At 45.6% G+C, this 17044-nt stretch overlaps 1 protein-coding gene across 22 annotated transcripts in view; it reads left to right on the top strand.

Moving 5' to 3' along the window:
• The window catches only part of BACH2 (BTB domain and CNC homolog 2), a 202408-nt gene that overhangs the window by 176089 nt on the left and 9275 nt on the right, over positions 1-17044 (top strand). For all 22 annotated transcript variants that reach the window (XM_068937786.1, XM_068937801.1, XM_068937799.1 and 19 more), the window contains 2 exons: positions 1445-2992; positions 13783-13989. In XM_068937786.1, the coding sequence (XP_068793887.1) occupies positions 1445-2992; positions 13783-13989 (1755 nt within the window). The remainder of the gene's footprint in view (positions 1-1444; positions 2993-13782; positions 13990-17044) is intronic.

The following is a 17044-nucleotide window of genomic DNA, read 5'->3' as shown; positions in this document are numbered from 1 at the left end:
CCCATCTGGATTCCTTTCCACGGTATGCAAAGCACAGGGAACCCAGATTTGTGAGTACCACTCTGCAAGGAAGGCAGGAAGGTTTCTTCATGGATCGAGGCTGAAGGGACTTGCCCAGGGTTGCATGAGAGGTCTTTGGTGCAACAGGAAATTGAGTGCTGATCTCCCAAATCTCAACTTAGTGGCCAAAGCACGGAAATTCCTCATGGAGAAAGAAACTTTTATCCTTGACTGCGAGCCCTGTTTTGAAATAGTCTCTCACAGAGGCCAAAGATGAAGGATTGGTATTAGAAAAGCTGGAATTCACTCCTTTTTGTTGATGATAAAACCTCTTTATCCGGTTCTGGAATGATTTTGATATGTCAAACCTTGTTTCCATCACTGCTTCGTGAAGAAGAGAGTTTTTCTGGTACCTTTGTCTTCTCCACATTGGAAAAAAGTATGTAGTAGAAATAGACGCCAATGCAGTCAAAAATGGACAATAGTTATAGTTTGCTGCATGGCTCTGCAAGTTATTTGGTAGTTATGCGTGGACATACCACTGTAAAAAATCAGGAGGAAGAAAGTATAAATCAGTACGTATAAGACATTAAGTGAATGTAAAATATAGGGTAGATGATGCGATAACAAGAAAGGACAAGTAGCAGCGCATCGCTCAGGCCCAGGCACCGTCCTGACAATAATTGTTATTCTTTCTACAAAGAAAATGAGAGAAAATTATGTGCTAAGGTGGGACGCAGTGTGGCTTGTGTCACTGGGGCCATGGGTTTGGATCTCTTTCCTGTCTGCTGCAGTGTAGATTCACGAAAATCAGAAATAGTATGAGGAGAAATAATCTCCATGGGATGGAGAAAAGAGTTACGCAGTCAGGACATACCTATTATTTATTCACTAATGACTTGCAAAAATTTGAAAGAAAAATGAACTGGTCTGCTGCTGAAAGTGGCAAAAAAAAAATTCTGTTGAGTTTTTATATACTATTAGATGTTTCCTTCCCAAAACACTGTTTGCATTTAAGTGGTGTCTTAAGCTCAAAGCCAGTGTTCACCAGAGCTTCCACTTGGGCAGAAGAATCAAATTTCAATTGGTATTTAGACGTTAACGTGCATCATAGTTAAAAGATCCACCCAAGAATTAGCCTTTTACGCTTACCTGTGTGTTAAGCTTTTTATTGCAGTAGAGGCTTAGTTCATAGGCCCTTGAGTTATTTTGCCAAAGAGTGTTCAGCTCAACGCATACAATGATGTACAGAAGCAGCAGAAGGTATGCAGTGTTAGTTAGTGGAGGTAACCATTATAAACCTGATGACAGAAGAATAACTGGTACTATATTTATTTCTGAATGTTAGATCTGTAGGGATGCCTAACTACACTTGATGAAGGACTTGGGATGATATAGCAAGCACTGATGGTAATGCTGGCAATGTCCCTCTCTTTTTTTGCAGGTCACTGTCAGGGGATTTGGTCCATTGTTACAGTTTGCCTACACTGCTAAGCTGTTACTCAGCAGAGAAAACATCCAAGAGGTCATCCACTGTGCTGAATTCCTGCGTATGCACAACCTGGAGGATTCCTGCTTCAGCTTCCTTCAGACACAGCTGCTGAACAATGAGGATGGCCTGTTTCTGTGCAAAAAAGATACCACCTGTCAGCGCATGCACGATGAAGAGAACTCAGATGGAGACGAGGAAGAGACAATGGAATCGGAGACGTCAAAAATATCTTGCCCAAGAGAGAGAATGCACCAAGAGCCCTTCAATTTTGAAACCACTGTTTCTGGAGCAGACAAAGGAGAAGGGATGCTGCCTGACTCTGACATGCTGAGAGATACCAAGGACAATTTGGACAAAGATGCAGTAACACGGTACCCCAGATACAAGAAATACCAGCTTGCTTGTACCAAGAATGTCTACAACACATCACACATCAGTACCTCAGGTTTTGCAAGCACATTCAGCGAAGAGAGCTCTGGAAATGGCCTCAAATCAGGACTTGCTATGGGGCAGATAAAAAGCGAGCCTCAGAATGAAGAGAACGATGAAGAAAGCATCACACTTTGCCTGTCTGGAGATGAACCTGACATCAGGGATAAAGAAGGGGATGTTGAAATGGACAGGAAACAGCCAAGCCCCACTTGTGTCGACAGGCCTAATAAAAGTGGGTCCTCTCCTTCTTGCTTGCGGTCTTTCTTCAACAGAACAAAAAGCGTAGATTTGGTTGGCTTCCCCAGCACTTCCCAACAGCACTTTGGCAGGAGTCCAGCATGCCCTTTTGAAAAAGGGACAACTCAGGGTGACCACAAAACTGATTACGTCCCTTTCACGGGGAACTACGGGCAGTCCCATGCCATTCAGAAGGATGCTTCCAACTTCACGGTGGGATCGCCTCTCAGGGGGCCTGGTTTTGAAACTCTCTGTAAGCAGGAAGGGGAACTGGACAGGAGGAGTGTTATATTCTCTTCAAATGCTTGTGACCAAGTAAACACTTCGGTGCATTCATATTCTGGTGTGAGCAGCTTGGACAAAGACCTCACTGAGACTGTGCCAAAGGGTCTGTGGGCTGGCAGTAGCCAATCTCTCCCTAGCTCTCAGACCTATTCCCACAGCGGACTGACAGCTGATCACTTGCCGGGAAGGATGCGGCCGAACACCAGCTGTCCAGTGCCAATTAAAGTTTGCCCTCGCTCTCCTCCTTTGGAAACCAGAACCAGGACCTCCAGCTCGTGCTCTTCCTACTCGTACGCGGAGGACGGCAGCGGCGGTTCGCCCTGTAGCCTGCGTCTTTGCGAGCTCTCCTCCTCCCCTTGCTCCCAAGGCCCGCGGTTCCTGGCACCCGAGCACCAGGAGCCCGGCGTGGTGGGCGATGGAATGTACAACCCGGTGCGAGCCCAGATTAAATGTGAGCCATCCTATGGAACAAACTCCAGCGATGAGTCTGGGTCATTCTCAGAAGCAGACAGTGAATCATGTCCTGTGCAAGACAGAGGGCATGAGGTAGGGATTTAAGATAAGTACATATATGACAGTCGTCGTGACCCGCTTTAATCACCCCTTTTGTTCTCTCAAGTGACTTGGCATTTTCCCAGCTCTTGTTTTGTTTATAGAGGCAAAGAGTAATTTCTGTTTATTTCCTCGTCAGCTGACTGCCTGTGGTTCACTTTGCATAAATAGCTGTTTGACCTCCAAAATGTTTGGCACTTATCAAAATTTCAGTATTAGGCAGTAGCAAGCCGCTGAGTGATGAGGGCGAATTTATGTGTGCTTAGGAGTGCTAACAGTGTCCTCTTTGCCTCCCTCTCCTTACCTGCTTGAGGGGACACACAGCACCGGTTTTCACCCTGAGTTTGCTGAGGTGGTTCCAGATCTGCTTCTTATTGTTGTTGTTATGTTACAGCAGCCTAAAGCTGTGCCTTCACTGACACTGAGCGTTAGGCAGTCCAAACCCTGGCAGTTCGAACTGCTTGCAGCCTAAGGAGAGGTGACAGACAGAGTGGTAGAGGGCAGAGGTGTGAAATGACTTGAGCAGAGTTGCGTAGCAGGTTACCCTCAGCTCTGGCCAAAGTACTCAAGTCGTTCGCGCACGCATGTGTGTGTGTGTGTGTGTGTGTGTGTGTGTGTGTGTGTCTTATTGATAGGTAATGAGTTTTGCCTGTCTGTTCACTAGCAGCTGAAATGGTATTTCCTGACCGACCCCACTTTGTGCACGGGAGCACTCTAGCAGACAGTTGCACAAGCTTGTTTCTGGGTGAAGTTAGCCCTTAGTTTACAGGACTGGGGAGAACACAAAGGGAACAGCCTAGGACTGAAGAGCGAGCTGTGAATTTCTATGTAGCTCTGCCCTGAGAGAGAAGAGAAGGAAGGCCTGCTTTAAAGCTAGAGATGGGCCAGGTGGAAATGCTGAGGTGATAACTGCTTAACTGTGATTGAAAAGACTGTCTGTGTGGAGTGACTAATTTGAGGGAGTACTTAATTCATTGAGCTGCGCTGTAGAGCACAAAAGTGGAAAAAAGGAACGGATGTTTTCACAGAACTCCATTAGGGAACTACATGAACTAGAGAGCATCGAGGTGAAATCACGTGTCTGGCATCTCTAGGAAAGCTAAACTGCTCCACTGACAACTTATATTTTAGAGCGGGGAGCAGTTAGTGCTAGTTTGGGGGTTTCGAGTCCTATGAGCGCCCGGGACAGAACCCGGTGGGCTTAGTTTTGAGTTAGGGATGAAAAGAGATAGGAGCAGGCACAAGTTTATTCGTCCCTCACTCTTTATTCCTACCACATCGCAGGCTCTGGAGGAGGGCTTTCAGGACAAAGGTGTATGATTCCTTTAGTGTGGTGTTTTCCTGCTTAGCTCTAAGGGAGGGCTGAACAGCCTGGAGAGCCTCTAGCGTCCTAATCCTTATCATGCTGTGCTGGTAGTCTTGTTTGCCCCTACATACCAAGCTGGGGAGCTGCGAAGAGAGAAAATGAAGGCAGGGGAAAGGAGTCTCCATGGAAGTCTAGGATGTTCCGTGTCGGACCTCACTCCAGAAGCCCTGCAGCCATCACTCGCAGCTGCACTGCTTGGAAATACCAAGGTTATTTGCAGTCTGGCCCTCTTATGAAGTGCTGCATTTATGAGGGGTGAAAGAGAGCAGGGAGTGGGTTGAGGAGAGAAGGTCGAACTTCCACCTCTGTGTGCTGCTTGCTCAGCAAGAGCTAACGCACAGCATGGTACAGTGAAGAGGGCGAGAGGTCAGCCTCTTTGGTTTTGATGACTAATTAGCTGTCATAATTGGCTAATTGTGTGGAGATGCTGCCGCAGAAGCAAGCCTGGAAAGAGTCAAATGCGAAGGTTATAGGGGACCGTTGACAATTTCTCCAAAAAGGGTGTGTGTGTGTGCGTGCGTGCGTGCGTGCGTGCGCGCGTGTGTGTGTGCGTGCGTGCGTGCGTGCGTGCGTGCGTGCAGGAGACCGGGGATGAAAGGAGGAACATTCATGAAAGGAGCAAATGAGTGGGCTGCGGGGGTCAGCCTCAGTGTGCTGCCGCCAGCAGAGGTGTTCGGGGTCTGGGGCATAGCTAGAAGGGATTTGCTCCATTCCGGGTTTTGCTGCTGGTTTCCTCCTTGGAAGATATTGTGCACTATGCTGAGCAAGTTTTCTCTCTGAGACTGCTGGTAATGCTTGTGCACTTTTGCAGGACGTTTGGATTAGGACTGCTAGGAGTTCAAAAGAGGGTGAGGTAATTACTGCTTCTTGAGGTGGTATTGTGCTCTCCTGAGCAATGCAAAGATAAATAGATCACGTTGAAGCTTCAATTCAGATTTTATTTTAAGAATGAATTTGTAAAAGCTGTTGCCAATATAAGAAAAGACATTGCAGTCTCATTAAACAGTGTTGTATTATGCAGTGACTTGGAGGGGGGGGTCCTGCAATCCTGCAGGATAGCTACAGTGGAAACCTCAGTGAAGGATATATTAAAGCAGGCTGCAGCAAGTTCTTTTATAAGTCCCTCTACCTAGTTTTAGCAGTTTGACTGCCATTAAAACAACAGGAGAGACATACAGCATTCTGAAATGTACTGCTTTCGGTCATTTGCCTCTCTTTAAGCTTTACATTGAATCTTTCTCCATTCATGAAACTGTTAGTTTGCCCTTGCTATCCTAACTGCCGCTCAGGCTGGTCTCTCGTCCCTTGCCATATCAGAACACAGAGTGTTTGCTGGGTTTTTCTTCAAAAAGCACCTGATAAGATAGCCGGGTGACGTGCCGAGGGGCCACACTCGGGCGCTGAGGCCTCCAGAGAGCCCCTGGGCTCTTCTGCGGCAAGTGGGTTTTTGTTTCAACAGACGGGGTGGCTGGCTGGAAGCGAGCCTGCTGGACTCTGGCCCTGCGTTATCTCACGTAGCTCCTGAGTTCCCCTGGAGTTTGGACCTTGCTGGTCTTGATTTGGGTCCCAGAGTGCTGTCGGTGCCAGAATTAATATCACAAAACATCATCTGCTGGTAAATTGGTTGTATGTGAAGCAGGTGAAAGGTTTCTTCTCTGCACTGTTTTGGGGAAGTCTGCTTCCCTGCCGGTCGGTGCCATTCAGGAGCACGTGCCCAAGGTGTTCAGGGCCGGAAATGGGATTTGAGGCTGGCGTGCTATGACTCGATGGGTCCGCAGTGGGGGTGACGGTGTCTCAGCTCTGTGCCTGGTCACCATGTCCCACGGCGGAGCGCAGACTGCACCAGTGAGCGTTTGAGGAGGTGACAGACTGCACCACTGGCAAATCTTCTGCAGATCATCTTTGCCTTTCATCTTTCTTCCTTTTAGAGGAGCCACTCAGGTGGTTCTGAGATTTGGTTTTTTTAAACACTTTGTCATAAAAGAAGCAAGCGCAATTTCAAGTGTCCCGGTCACAACGTTGCACATTTACAGGAATGGGGCTATTGTTTGAACTGCTGGGATTTTACAGAACTGTTTAACATAGTAGCCTATTTCATTTATATTACTCTTTTCACCCAGCTCCCTCAGGCCTCCAGTGGTTGTTAAAAATCAATTATTGGGATATGATACTGTAGAGAAGACTTACACTCTGCACTTTGCAGACAGGTTCTGACAATCTTGCTTAAAATAGCAACAACAAAACAATAAGCCCTGAAATAATGAATTGCTGAGAAGGAAGTAGTCTGTCAATCTGGTAACCTACTTAGGAACAGAAACTGCAGCACTACCTACTTTTCTTGATATTCATTTTCCTCAGTAGGTATCTGTGGGTTTTTTCTGCTAGAAAACGTGTAAAAAATAGTGTACTACTGGATCAGTTAAAAAAGAGATCTCAACTTAGCCTACTTTGATGACAGAGTTTTCTTGGGAAAAGAATAAACAAGGGTAGGAGGAGGTAAGAGGTTGAGTTTTCCAAGAACTATTATTATCTAGAGAATTGCACTCAATGCATCTTTCATTTATATTTTGAAAGAATTCACCACTGGCTTAATGACTCACTTCTCAAAGGAAATTTTCACAAAGACAGAGCTAATGCAAGTGGACCGTTGAGGATATTGCAGGCAAATAACCTTCAACGAGAGTCCAAAGCCCTCCATGTTAAGTGACAGGCAGCCAGCCTTTCTCTGCTGGTCCGATGGCTGTTTAACAGAGTCCTATAAGCCAGAGCTTCAGCAAAGTAAATCAGAATTGCTCTACCAGAAATCAGCTGGAGCCATACTGAGTGACCTAAGCGGAATCAGCTGCTTAGTAGTTCTACATGACCAAGGATATTATGTAAAAAGAAGGACAACCAAGGGAAATACATGTTAGGGTGTTAACCTGCTTTCATATGTAGTTCCTCCTCAGTATTTGGTGGCAGGCACCCCAGCTTTCCTGACGCTGCTAGATTTGATCTTTGTGAATTAGGAAATGAGGAAATTATTTTCTGTGTTCTTCTCCAGGAGGCATCAGCAGAGCACTGGGAATTGTGCTTGGCACCATCTGGTTAAATAGTGTCATGTCAAACTTTGTTCTCACAAGATCAGCTTCGTGGCACCTTTGTTTTCTTCTCTCCAGTTAACAGGCGTGGTATTCGTGCAAGTAGTAAGGAATTACTGGATTACAACAACAGTAAGAGTTTTCAATGACAAACTTGAAATTTCAGGCAGGTCCTTTAAACACCGAATTATTTCAGTGCAGCCTAAAATCAATTCTGCCATGCGCTGAGCAGAATCAGCAAGCCCTTACTGGCGTGCTTGAAGTACTCTTTCTGTTGCTTGAAACGTTTTCTACAAAAGCAGATTTCTCCGCGAAATACTGCACTTCATCGCCCTTCATGTCTTTTCCTGATCTGCCCTTCTCAAGTGTCCGTATGGCTTGTCAGGTGTTCTGTACTATTCCTATTCTCAGAAAAGCCTGTTAATGTAGGGGGGTGTTTTCATACCCATTGTGCGGATGGAAGCTGGGGAAACTTAACTGAACAATTCAGACCGCCTACTATATAGCTAATGGAAAGAGGTCGGGACAGCATTTTAAGCACCGGTGGTATGTGATCTGAATACAGGTCCAAGTCACGGGCTGAAGACCCAGCTCAGTCCAAGTGTCCTGCTTGCTGGGTTAAAGGCCTTAGCCGTGGCATCGCCTCCTTGCCCCCCGTTCTCTGAAGCCCGTGGTGAGTCTGTGGGTCCTTGTACATGGTAAGCTTGCACCTGTAGGGAGATGCAAAGAAAGAAATACTTTCTCAGGTAAATTGGCATGATTCGTTGGATACTACACTGTCCTTTGACACCTTGACATCTAAGATGACTGTTGGGATTAAGAAGTTCTCTGTGCTTCCTGTAAACTAATAGAATTGCATGTTGCAGGAGACAGTAACTGTAAGTAGCTGTTAGAAGGAAAAAAAAGGTGCAACAGCTACTGTACAAGCAGTACCTTTTGCCAACAAATACGGTTCATTTCTGTCCTGGGCAAACAGAGGGCCGCAGGGCTGATGCAGCTCACACCTGCTAACCTGCTAAAGGAGGTTGGGCTCCTTCCAGGGACAGGGACTGGTGATGTGATTTCCATGTGTTCCTATGACCCCAAGGGAAAGAGTTAGCAGGTGTCTGGGCCCAACCCAGTCTCCCACTTGTGTTGCCGAGAAACAGCTTTCATCAACCAGCTTCCTGAAATCTGGCGTAACTTAAGTACTAGACTGCTGAGTGGCTGTCTCTGCCGAGCTGCACAGCAGTGTCCTTGCAGTGTCCTTGCAGGCAGCATTTAGTGACCCAAACACCCCTCATGGCCCTCAGGAGGTGAGATTGAAGTTGACTCCAGGTAAATACATGGCAGTCAATCCTGCTGTGCCAGGCTGGATGCCAAGGGCCGGCAGATGCGGGCTTTTCCAGACCTGGCTCCTTGGTACAACACTGCTGTCTGGGTTCACCGTTCTCCTCTTAGGATCCTCTGCCAAGCTCGTGTGAGTGCCACATGAAAAGAAGAGGTCAGTTTTGAAGGCCTTACCAATTGCAGGAAGCAGCAGGGTAGGAAGACCAGTGAGAGTACATCCTCTCTGTCCTCTCTGTTATACAAAGGACAGCTCATTAGCTTTGCGCTGCTTGCATAGCTTCGGTCCAGGTTAAGTCGGATGCCTTTTCTCTGCTCCTGCCAGGACAACCCCATAGGAGCTAGTGAATGTTGCCTTATCTTCTGGAGTTCAGTCCAATTGGAAACACTTATAAGCCCAAATGTAGCTATGTGGAGGAAGAGCAGCAAGATTTGTTCCTCTGCTTGTGCTTCCCACTGACGGCAGGTGCTGTAGTCCTGTGTGCACAACTTACTGTCTGGGCCTTTTTCTGCCATTGTTCTGTGGAGTTGGGGGATGTGTGTTTTGCTCTGTTATATTTGGGAATGTTGATGGATTCCAAGGCATGTCATGTAAACAGCCTGGGCATCATGACAGTGAATGCAGTAAGAATAAGCAAACGCAGTAAATCACAGCATCCAAAGAGCTGTTACCTTCCATCCTGAGCAGCTAAGTCAGGATCATTGGCTCACTGGAATAAACGTCACCCAGTGAGAAGACCTTGGGTAGGGAAGGGGAGGTAACTGGCAGGACCAGAACAAGAACCGCTTGCTATAAAAGAGGTGGGAGTGGGAAAAGATTGGGTGACTGGTGGGATCAGACTGGAAGAAGGACTCTAGCTGGTGGAGAAGGAAGAAAGAGGGATGAGGCCCTTACCCAGGTGACTTCATTTTCAAGTTTCAAATTCTAGTTTCCATAGACTGGAAAGCTCCTCATGGTGATGACTGTTTTACTATGAAAATTCCGTGCCCGACCCTTGACAAATTTTGCAAAAATTTGCAGATAAAAGAAGGGTCGCTGTCTCCCTTTTGGACTGTTTCTGAAATGAGTCTTTCACCAAAACTGAGCCCAGACAGCCCTTCAATCATGAGTTGTGCTTAGGGGTAATGTGTCTGATTTCATCTCAGACATTTTTCATTCTCCAGCTTAACTGAGCAAGATAACCATTTACAGCTAGATCAACCTCATATCTCACAGTGCATAGGATGACACTGTAAGTGTGCGTAGGGTTAAGTATATAAACATGAGATGGTATGTATCTGTTGATGTCTGTGCAGAATTTGCAGAGTCACTGGGGCCACGGGGTAGTTTTTGTATTCAGCAGTGGTGGCTTTTGGAGCTTCATGCTCCATAAGCCAAGGCCGGGGCAAGGAGGAGCTGTGTTAAATCGCAGAGCACTGGTCTCACTTGGCTTCCTGTGGAATCATAAGCATTGTAGCCAAGTCAGCAGTGAAGGTGGGGGCCAGCTCCAGATGAAGACCTCCTTTTTTCCCCCCTCAAAAAAAGAAAAGGGAGAGAGCAGCAGCAGTAACTGGTACAGAATGTGAGCAGCGCAGCACTAAGTAGCGTATGATCCAGGCTAGCACTAACTAGTGAAGTTTGAAGGAATTAATTGGTTATATATGGGTCTTTCATTTGTTGAGTCAATGGCTGTCCCTGTCTATCTAGATCACTACTACTACTAGCCGTGCAAAGTAATGGCATTTAGACTGGCATCCTAATGCTAATGCAGGGAAAGAATACCACAAAATGATACACAAGTTTTATTTTTCACCAGGGTGGGTTGACTGTCCTTCTAAGGAGTGTTACCTGCTAGAATTCAGGGGCGATAGAGGTGGCAGCAGTAGCGGAAAGTGCTGGCATGTGTGTTGCGAGGTGAAAACAGAGCCTCTGCTATTGGTGTAAAAGTTCCGGGAAAGGGTGGTTGTGCTAATAGCAAGGATTAAGTGCTGCGTTGTCTATGCGGTTAGCTCTGGCTGTAGTAACTCGTGGAACAGGAATCCTTCTTGCACTTCTAATTTGAAATAGTCCAAACCAAAGAGTACACAGTTATTTCCTGTATAAAATTCACAGTTATTAAAAAGAAAAGTTTAGGAGGACACATACTTTCGGTTTGGTTTTGTTTTTTTCCTACACATTAGAAAAGCTTGGCTGTCCTTTTTCAGAGACACCTCAAGTGAGATCTCCCTCACCTAACCTTAAGTGCTTAAGGTATAGCGTCTTGTCTATGCCTCGTCTGTGGAGACATGGAGAGGGACAAGCCGTGTGGGATGAATTGCTTTCTGAACGCCTTCCTCTGCCCCTGATGCCCATAGCAGGAACCTGGACACTAGCTAGTCCCAACCCATACTTTCAGATAGCTCTAGGTAGATGAGATGAATCCCACCCGTGGCACAATCACCAGCTCTTCTCAATTGACATATAGCTTTGTTGTAATTAATGCTGCTTGAGAATCTTGCCCTGCGCTGATGTAAAACATCAGTAGCATCTTATTGCAGCAGTACCCCAGTATGGCTATTCATTGTATCCATGCCAGAGGATTTTTTTTTTAGTTGATAACTAATTGAGAAGAGGGAAAGCAGCGATGGAAATTACCTGTGTGGCAAAGGAAATGAGTCTACCTTGCTTCCACTCTCTGTCCCTTTCACTTCTTTACTCCTGCACAGTGCTACACATGACAGGAGTGGGATTATTGTGGTTTTCCTGATAGCAGTCTTTGGACTGCTGTGTTGATATTTTTGTTTTCAATCCCCTTTTCTTTATGAATCTGTTTCTATTTATTTTCCCATTTCCCTTCAGCTACTTCTACCTGACAGATTTAAGTAGATTCCATTTCATTCCCACTCAAACTGCAAGCACATTTCCTGCTCGCAAATAAATACGTTTTGAAAGCAGGGAGAGGGAGAAATAAAGCTAACATTGCTTTCAGCTGTGGAGTTAAGAAAACAAGGAGGAACTCGGCATGTGAAAGGCCTGTTTTTGTAGTGAAACTGTGGTGTCTTTCAGAGGACTCTACAGGCTGTTTTCGTTTTCAGCCCCTGGCTGAAGGCTGAGGGAAAACCCACTTGACACTAAGTTTATGTTTACTGTCCAAAGGGTATGCAGGGGAACTCAAATAGGTTTCATGTCATTAGTTAGCAGTCGGTAAACAAGGTAGTCCACGTCACTGTGTCTAAGGTCAGTGTTTGTGCGCACAAGCAGAAGTTTGGGGGATTGGGGCGGCAGCGTTAGTCCGGTATTTCTTGCTGCTTTATATTGAGCCATAAAGTAACGTGTTACGCAGCAGTACGCGGGGGGCCGAGTTTCACAGGCGGGACAGAGGAGCAATGTGCAGGGGCATGAAAGCAAGCGAAAGCCTGCAGTTAGGGGTGTGTACTGAATTTCCCGTGGCCCAGGCCTGGAGAGAAATAGAGCAAAGACAAAAGATTTTGCTCAAGAAAATGCAAGCTCATAAGCAGGGCAGTGAGCTGGTTGTGGACACGCCTGGCTGCGTGGCGAGAGCATGCAGCTGTGCATGGCCAAGTCGGCGGTGCGTGTTTGTGTCTCTCGCAAACCGTTCTGAGTAAACAAACTGAACTCTTTAAAACGAAAATACCGTCTTTTATTGCTAATCTCTGCTGTTACTTTCTTTATCTCCAAGCGATTAAAGTGCACCCTTTGAGGCGATAACCATGTTTTAAGTATCAAAGGAACCTTTTCAACCAGAATCTTTTGCTTGGCTGGAGAAATTAAGTGTATTTTCTCTGGTAGCCTGTTGTACAGAATAGTCTCCTTGTTCAAAAGCGATTGGATTGTACCGAATCAGGGCAGAAATGCAAATATGTACTGCCACCTTTTGGACAGTGTGGGTATGACTCAAAAAAGAAAGCGAGGACCAATTCAGTTATTGTCTTCCCCTTCTGCTTTGTCAAATAAATCAGTATTTGATCACCAAATAGAGCAGTCCACCCAGGAACAGTATTGTTTTCTTAGTCATATTATCTGTCTCGCACTACGAGTGAAGCAGGGTCTGTAGGGCAAGGTGGTCTCTTTAATTAGAGCAAGCTGATAGGTTTGGGGAGAAACAAGCAGAAGTGAAGTGTTTCAGCACATCAGCCTTTCTGCAGGTTTTGCGAAAGTCTGTGTTTATCGTTCCAGCTTTTTGTTTTGCTTTGTTTTAATGCATAATCAATAAGAGTTTGAGACATGGTTAGAATTTCTGAATTGAAAACCTGTAGCTAATGTCGCATAGTCTAGTGTCAGAACAGAATGGCCGTTCAGGGACACTAGGCAAAATGTTCTACTGCAAATAACTGAGATTTTAGACTATTTATTTTTTCAAGAAATGCAGCTCTGGTACCGCTCCACACAAACAGTCAAATTTTAGAAAGTACTGGTTTATTTCAACATGTGAATATTTTAGGAGGGTAGAAGATGTTTCTTCCCACTGCTCTGACCCTTTCTTTTGATATGGCACACTGCTTATTTGAAACACTGCCTATGAGACCTGTCCTAATTGTGATACAGTATTTTTCATGCACTTGAGGTGAAAGGTAGCATTTTTAACCTCACACCTAATTAAGCTTTCAGTCCTGCAGGCCATGCAGAGACAGGTTTCCTGCTGCAGTATTACCTCGTTCCTTGAAATTACTTTGAAATCAGTAGCAGGGAGGCACTTCACCGTTTCCGAAAGGTTGCATCCCTTAGTAAATAGAGCCTCATTTTAATGCAAGAAAATCTTTTTATTAGCTTCTTAGAAAGACCAAACTTTTACCTGGGATTCATCTGTGTTGTTGGTTTCAGTATAATTACTGAGATGCTTACCACAACTGGTCCTCCACAGTGTGCCACAAGGGAGTGGTAAAAACTTGCTCATTGTAAAACCTTCTGTGTATTGTTTATTTAGGGGGTAGGAGCATAGCAAAAAGTCCTTCCGCTCAGCATTGTTCAGCTTGCATTCAGCAAGCAAAATATGACTCTGTGTTTGCTCTTGTCTTGTATTTGTTTGTTTTAGGTGAAACTTCCTTTTCCTGTTGATCAAATCACAGATCTTCCAAGGAATGATTTCCAGATGATGATAAAGATGCACAAGTTAACCTCAGAACAGCTAGAGTTCATCCACGACGTTCGCCGGCGCAGTAAGAACCGAATTGCAGCCCAGCGCTGCCGCAAGAGAAAACTGGACTGTATTCAGAACTTAGAATGTGAAATCCGCAAGTTGGTGAGTGGCACGCTGCTGCCTCGGCAGCTCCAGCCGGCCACCGGCTAGAGGGTCCTGCGAACTGTTCCTGCTCAGTGGGTTCAGTTAGCTTGCTCGCAACTGAATGAACCCACTAATACAAACATGTAATTGACAGAAGTATATTCATATGTGTACGTACAGAATAGAGATGGCAAATACAAAATTGCAGTGAGGTGAAGCCTAAGTATCTCTTTATTTTGATAGATCAAAAGCAGGGGTTGAGTGAGTCAGAAGCCAAAGGAAGTCTGTATCACAGTTCTCTTCTCGCATGTTTTCCAGTAAGGGGGAAAGGTCTGCTTTAACTGACCCTCAAGTACTTATGGTTCATCCTCAGTGGCACTTCCTCATCCAAACCTGACTTACGTGCCCACGTACCATCACAAGAATATTTGACAGGATTCACAGAACCCTCCAGATTAGGTGTTGTGGGACGTCTGGAGGTCATCTGGTCCAGTGCCCTACTCTAGCAGGGCCAAGTTCACCTCCACATTGAGGTTTTCTGTATTTTTGTATTTTTTGAGGTTTTTTTGTATTTTTTGGTGTGGTAGAGGGCAGCTCTTTGTTTTCAGGATATTTCAGCTTGCTATGCCTTCTCTTAGCTCTTTAATTCACTGCGGAAATAGCAAGGGAAATGAAAAAGCCAAGAGTGTAAATACGCAGACAAGGGGGCATTCACTTGGTTTAGGGCAGCAAGATGGCAAGGATATGCCCTGCTGTCTTCCTCCGTCTCTCTCACTGCTGGTGTGTCATGGAGCAAACCGCACCGTGATTCAAGTGATGGCTGTTGGTTTGCCCCAACCCTACTTGACAGGTGTTTGGCAACAGTGTTCTCCTTAGAGGACTGGGTAAAAGCATGCACTGCTTATTGGCCCAGAGCTCGTGGGAAGGGTCTCCTGTGTGCCAAGGTGCTACTGTTCAGTGCTCCCACATTTTAATCTAAGGAGGTGAGATGACAGCAGTGAGACTAAAAGCCTGCTCAGAACATTCCTCTCTCCTTTTACTCGTGGTATGGACACCTCAGGTGTGGTTTTTGTGGCTAAACGAAGACGTCCACAATATAGACACCTGCAGTGGAGCTAATCATCTTGATCTCCTTTATAATCAGTAAAGAGAAATGAATTCCTGACAAGTCTTATTTGTCTCATCCTAGAGCAGGGGAGATGAAGTACAGGCTATTTCTCTCCATGACTAAGTAAGATCACCTGGAGAGCTGTGTCAGATGTAGACATCCCAGTTCTAGGCACCTTAAATGAAAAGACTCCTATCCCTTCTGACAGGGCCCCTGAGGTCTGAGGGCCCTGTCCCTCCTCCTCTTTCTTCCTCTGCCCTTTGAGAAAGCAAGCTGGTACACAACAAAAAAAGCCCTGAGACGAGGGTCATGTCTTCCACCATGACCCTTCACTCTGCCACTCATGCACACCAACGGTGCACGGAGGGCAGTGCTGGGATAATTATATTCATCAGACAACATGCAGCTAAGGGCAGTCTTCTAAGCATGGAGAAGAGAGGCAGTGGTGTCATTTCCTGCATAGGAATGACTCACCAGTGAGGTGTGATGAAAAGATGACTTAGCCGCTAGGTAGCAGGTGTGCACGATGTTGTCCATGAAGGAAACAGCATGAACGCGCAGCTGGAGGAAGACAGCACTGGAATTTCAAGATGGGTTGACACCTCTTGAGCTTCTTGAAAGTGCTGAAAGCTTTCCAATACATCAAAATAATGTAAGAGTCTCAGTTCAGCCGTTATGAAAGGTGTGGGTACGCAGTACACAGGACAGGAAGCTTTAATGTCTCTATGCAGCATGGATTTAGGAGTGCAGCGTTAAACTCCATCTCTGGAGTGATGAATGTATTTATTCATACAGATAAAGCAAAAGGAGCCGAGGCCAATTTCCGTGCCAGCAGAGATTGTTTGCACACCCAGTTTCCATTAAAATTAAATGTTATTTGGAACCTTTGGCTTAAATCTCTATATACACATTTGAAATGTGCTTAATTGTAAATTGAACACAGTGGGTCTGGGAAATGGGGCACTTCTGGTTCTTGTGATAGCAGGTTGCATGTTGAAAGTGGCCTTTAAAGTAGGCTCCATCATATTTTGTTCTCTTACGCTGTAGCAAACTCAGTGTGAAAGAGGCAGGGATCTGTCAGAAGGAGCTGAGTTATCAGCACCCCACAAATGACACAAAGCTGTGCGTGTCTGTTTCCCATCTGTAAAACAGAGGTGACACTGACCCCCACAAGCTGGTTGGGAGGCTTGTGAGGCCTTCGAATGCTGTGGTGCTGAAGCCCTAGGGAAAAACAAGAAAAACAAAAACATTTTTCATAGTTGTGCTTGAATGATGCAAAACAAACAAAGCATCAAAGATAAACAAAATACTGAGTAGCTGCTTCCTTCACCAAGCGTAATCCGCAGCATGTGCTGGATGAGTCAGAGATTCTGCAGGGTGAAAAAGAGGTGCCTGCTTGAGGTTGTCGGGAGAAGCAGCCTCAGTCTTAGCTGCAGACACCCGTCTCTGTGCACTGAACTGATGTCTCGATGGAGAAGCGTACACATCTCTCGTTCTCCATATGGGTGAGCACTGGGGGCAGCACTGAAATGGTTGGACCAGCATGGGGCTGTTCGGTTTGATACCTATACCCTTCGCTTAAAAATTAATTTGGGTTCATTTAGTTTATGGCATCCTGGGAAATGACCTTCATTATTTAACGTAACCAACTCTGTTTAGACATAATCAACTTTTCAGGTCCCCTTCTCCCCCTAGCACACATACATCTGAGAAATGAATGCAAGACGTATAAGTGACCTTGAGAGCTTCCTCTCTGCCAGCTTTCAGGAATCAAAAACCCTTTGAGGTGTGGGAGTCTTTAAAAGAAACGTTGAAATGTCTACTTAGTAAGCTGTACTCGAGTATATAGCAATATGGGATCTGATGCAGCGTTCTGAAAAAAGTGGCTGCAGAAGCAAAAGAATCATGAGGTGTGTAAGAGTATAAAGTGACAAAATCAAACAAGCTCATGCAACCTTAACTTCC

The sequence above is a fragment of the Struthio camelus genome, chromosome 3, assembly GCF_040807025.1.
Source record: "Struthio camelus isolate bStrCam1 chromosome 3, bStrCam1.hap1, whole genome shotgun sequence".
Lineage (NCBI taxonomy): Eukaryota > Metazoa > Chordata > Aves > Struthioniformes > Struthionidae > Struthio > Struthio camelus.
The sequence above is the reverse complement of the archived record's forward strand: the minus strand, read 5'-3'. Positions and strand labels throughout refer to the sequence as shown.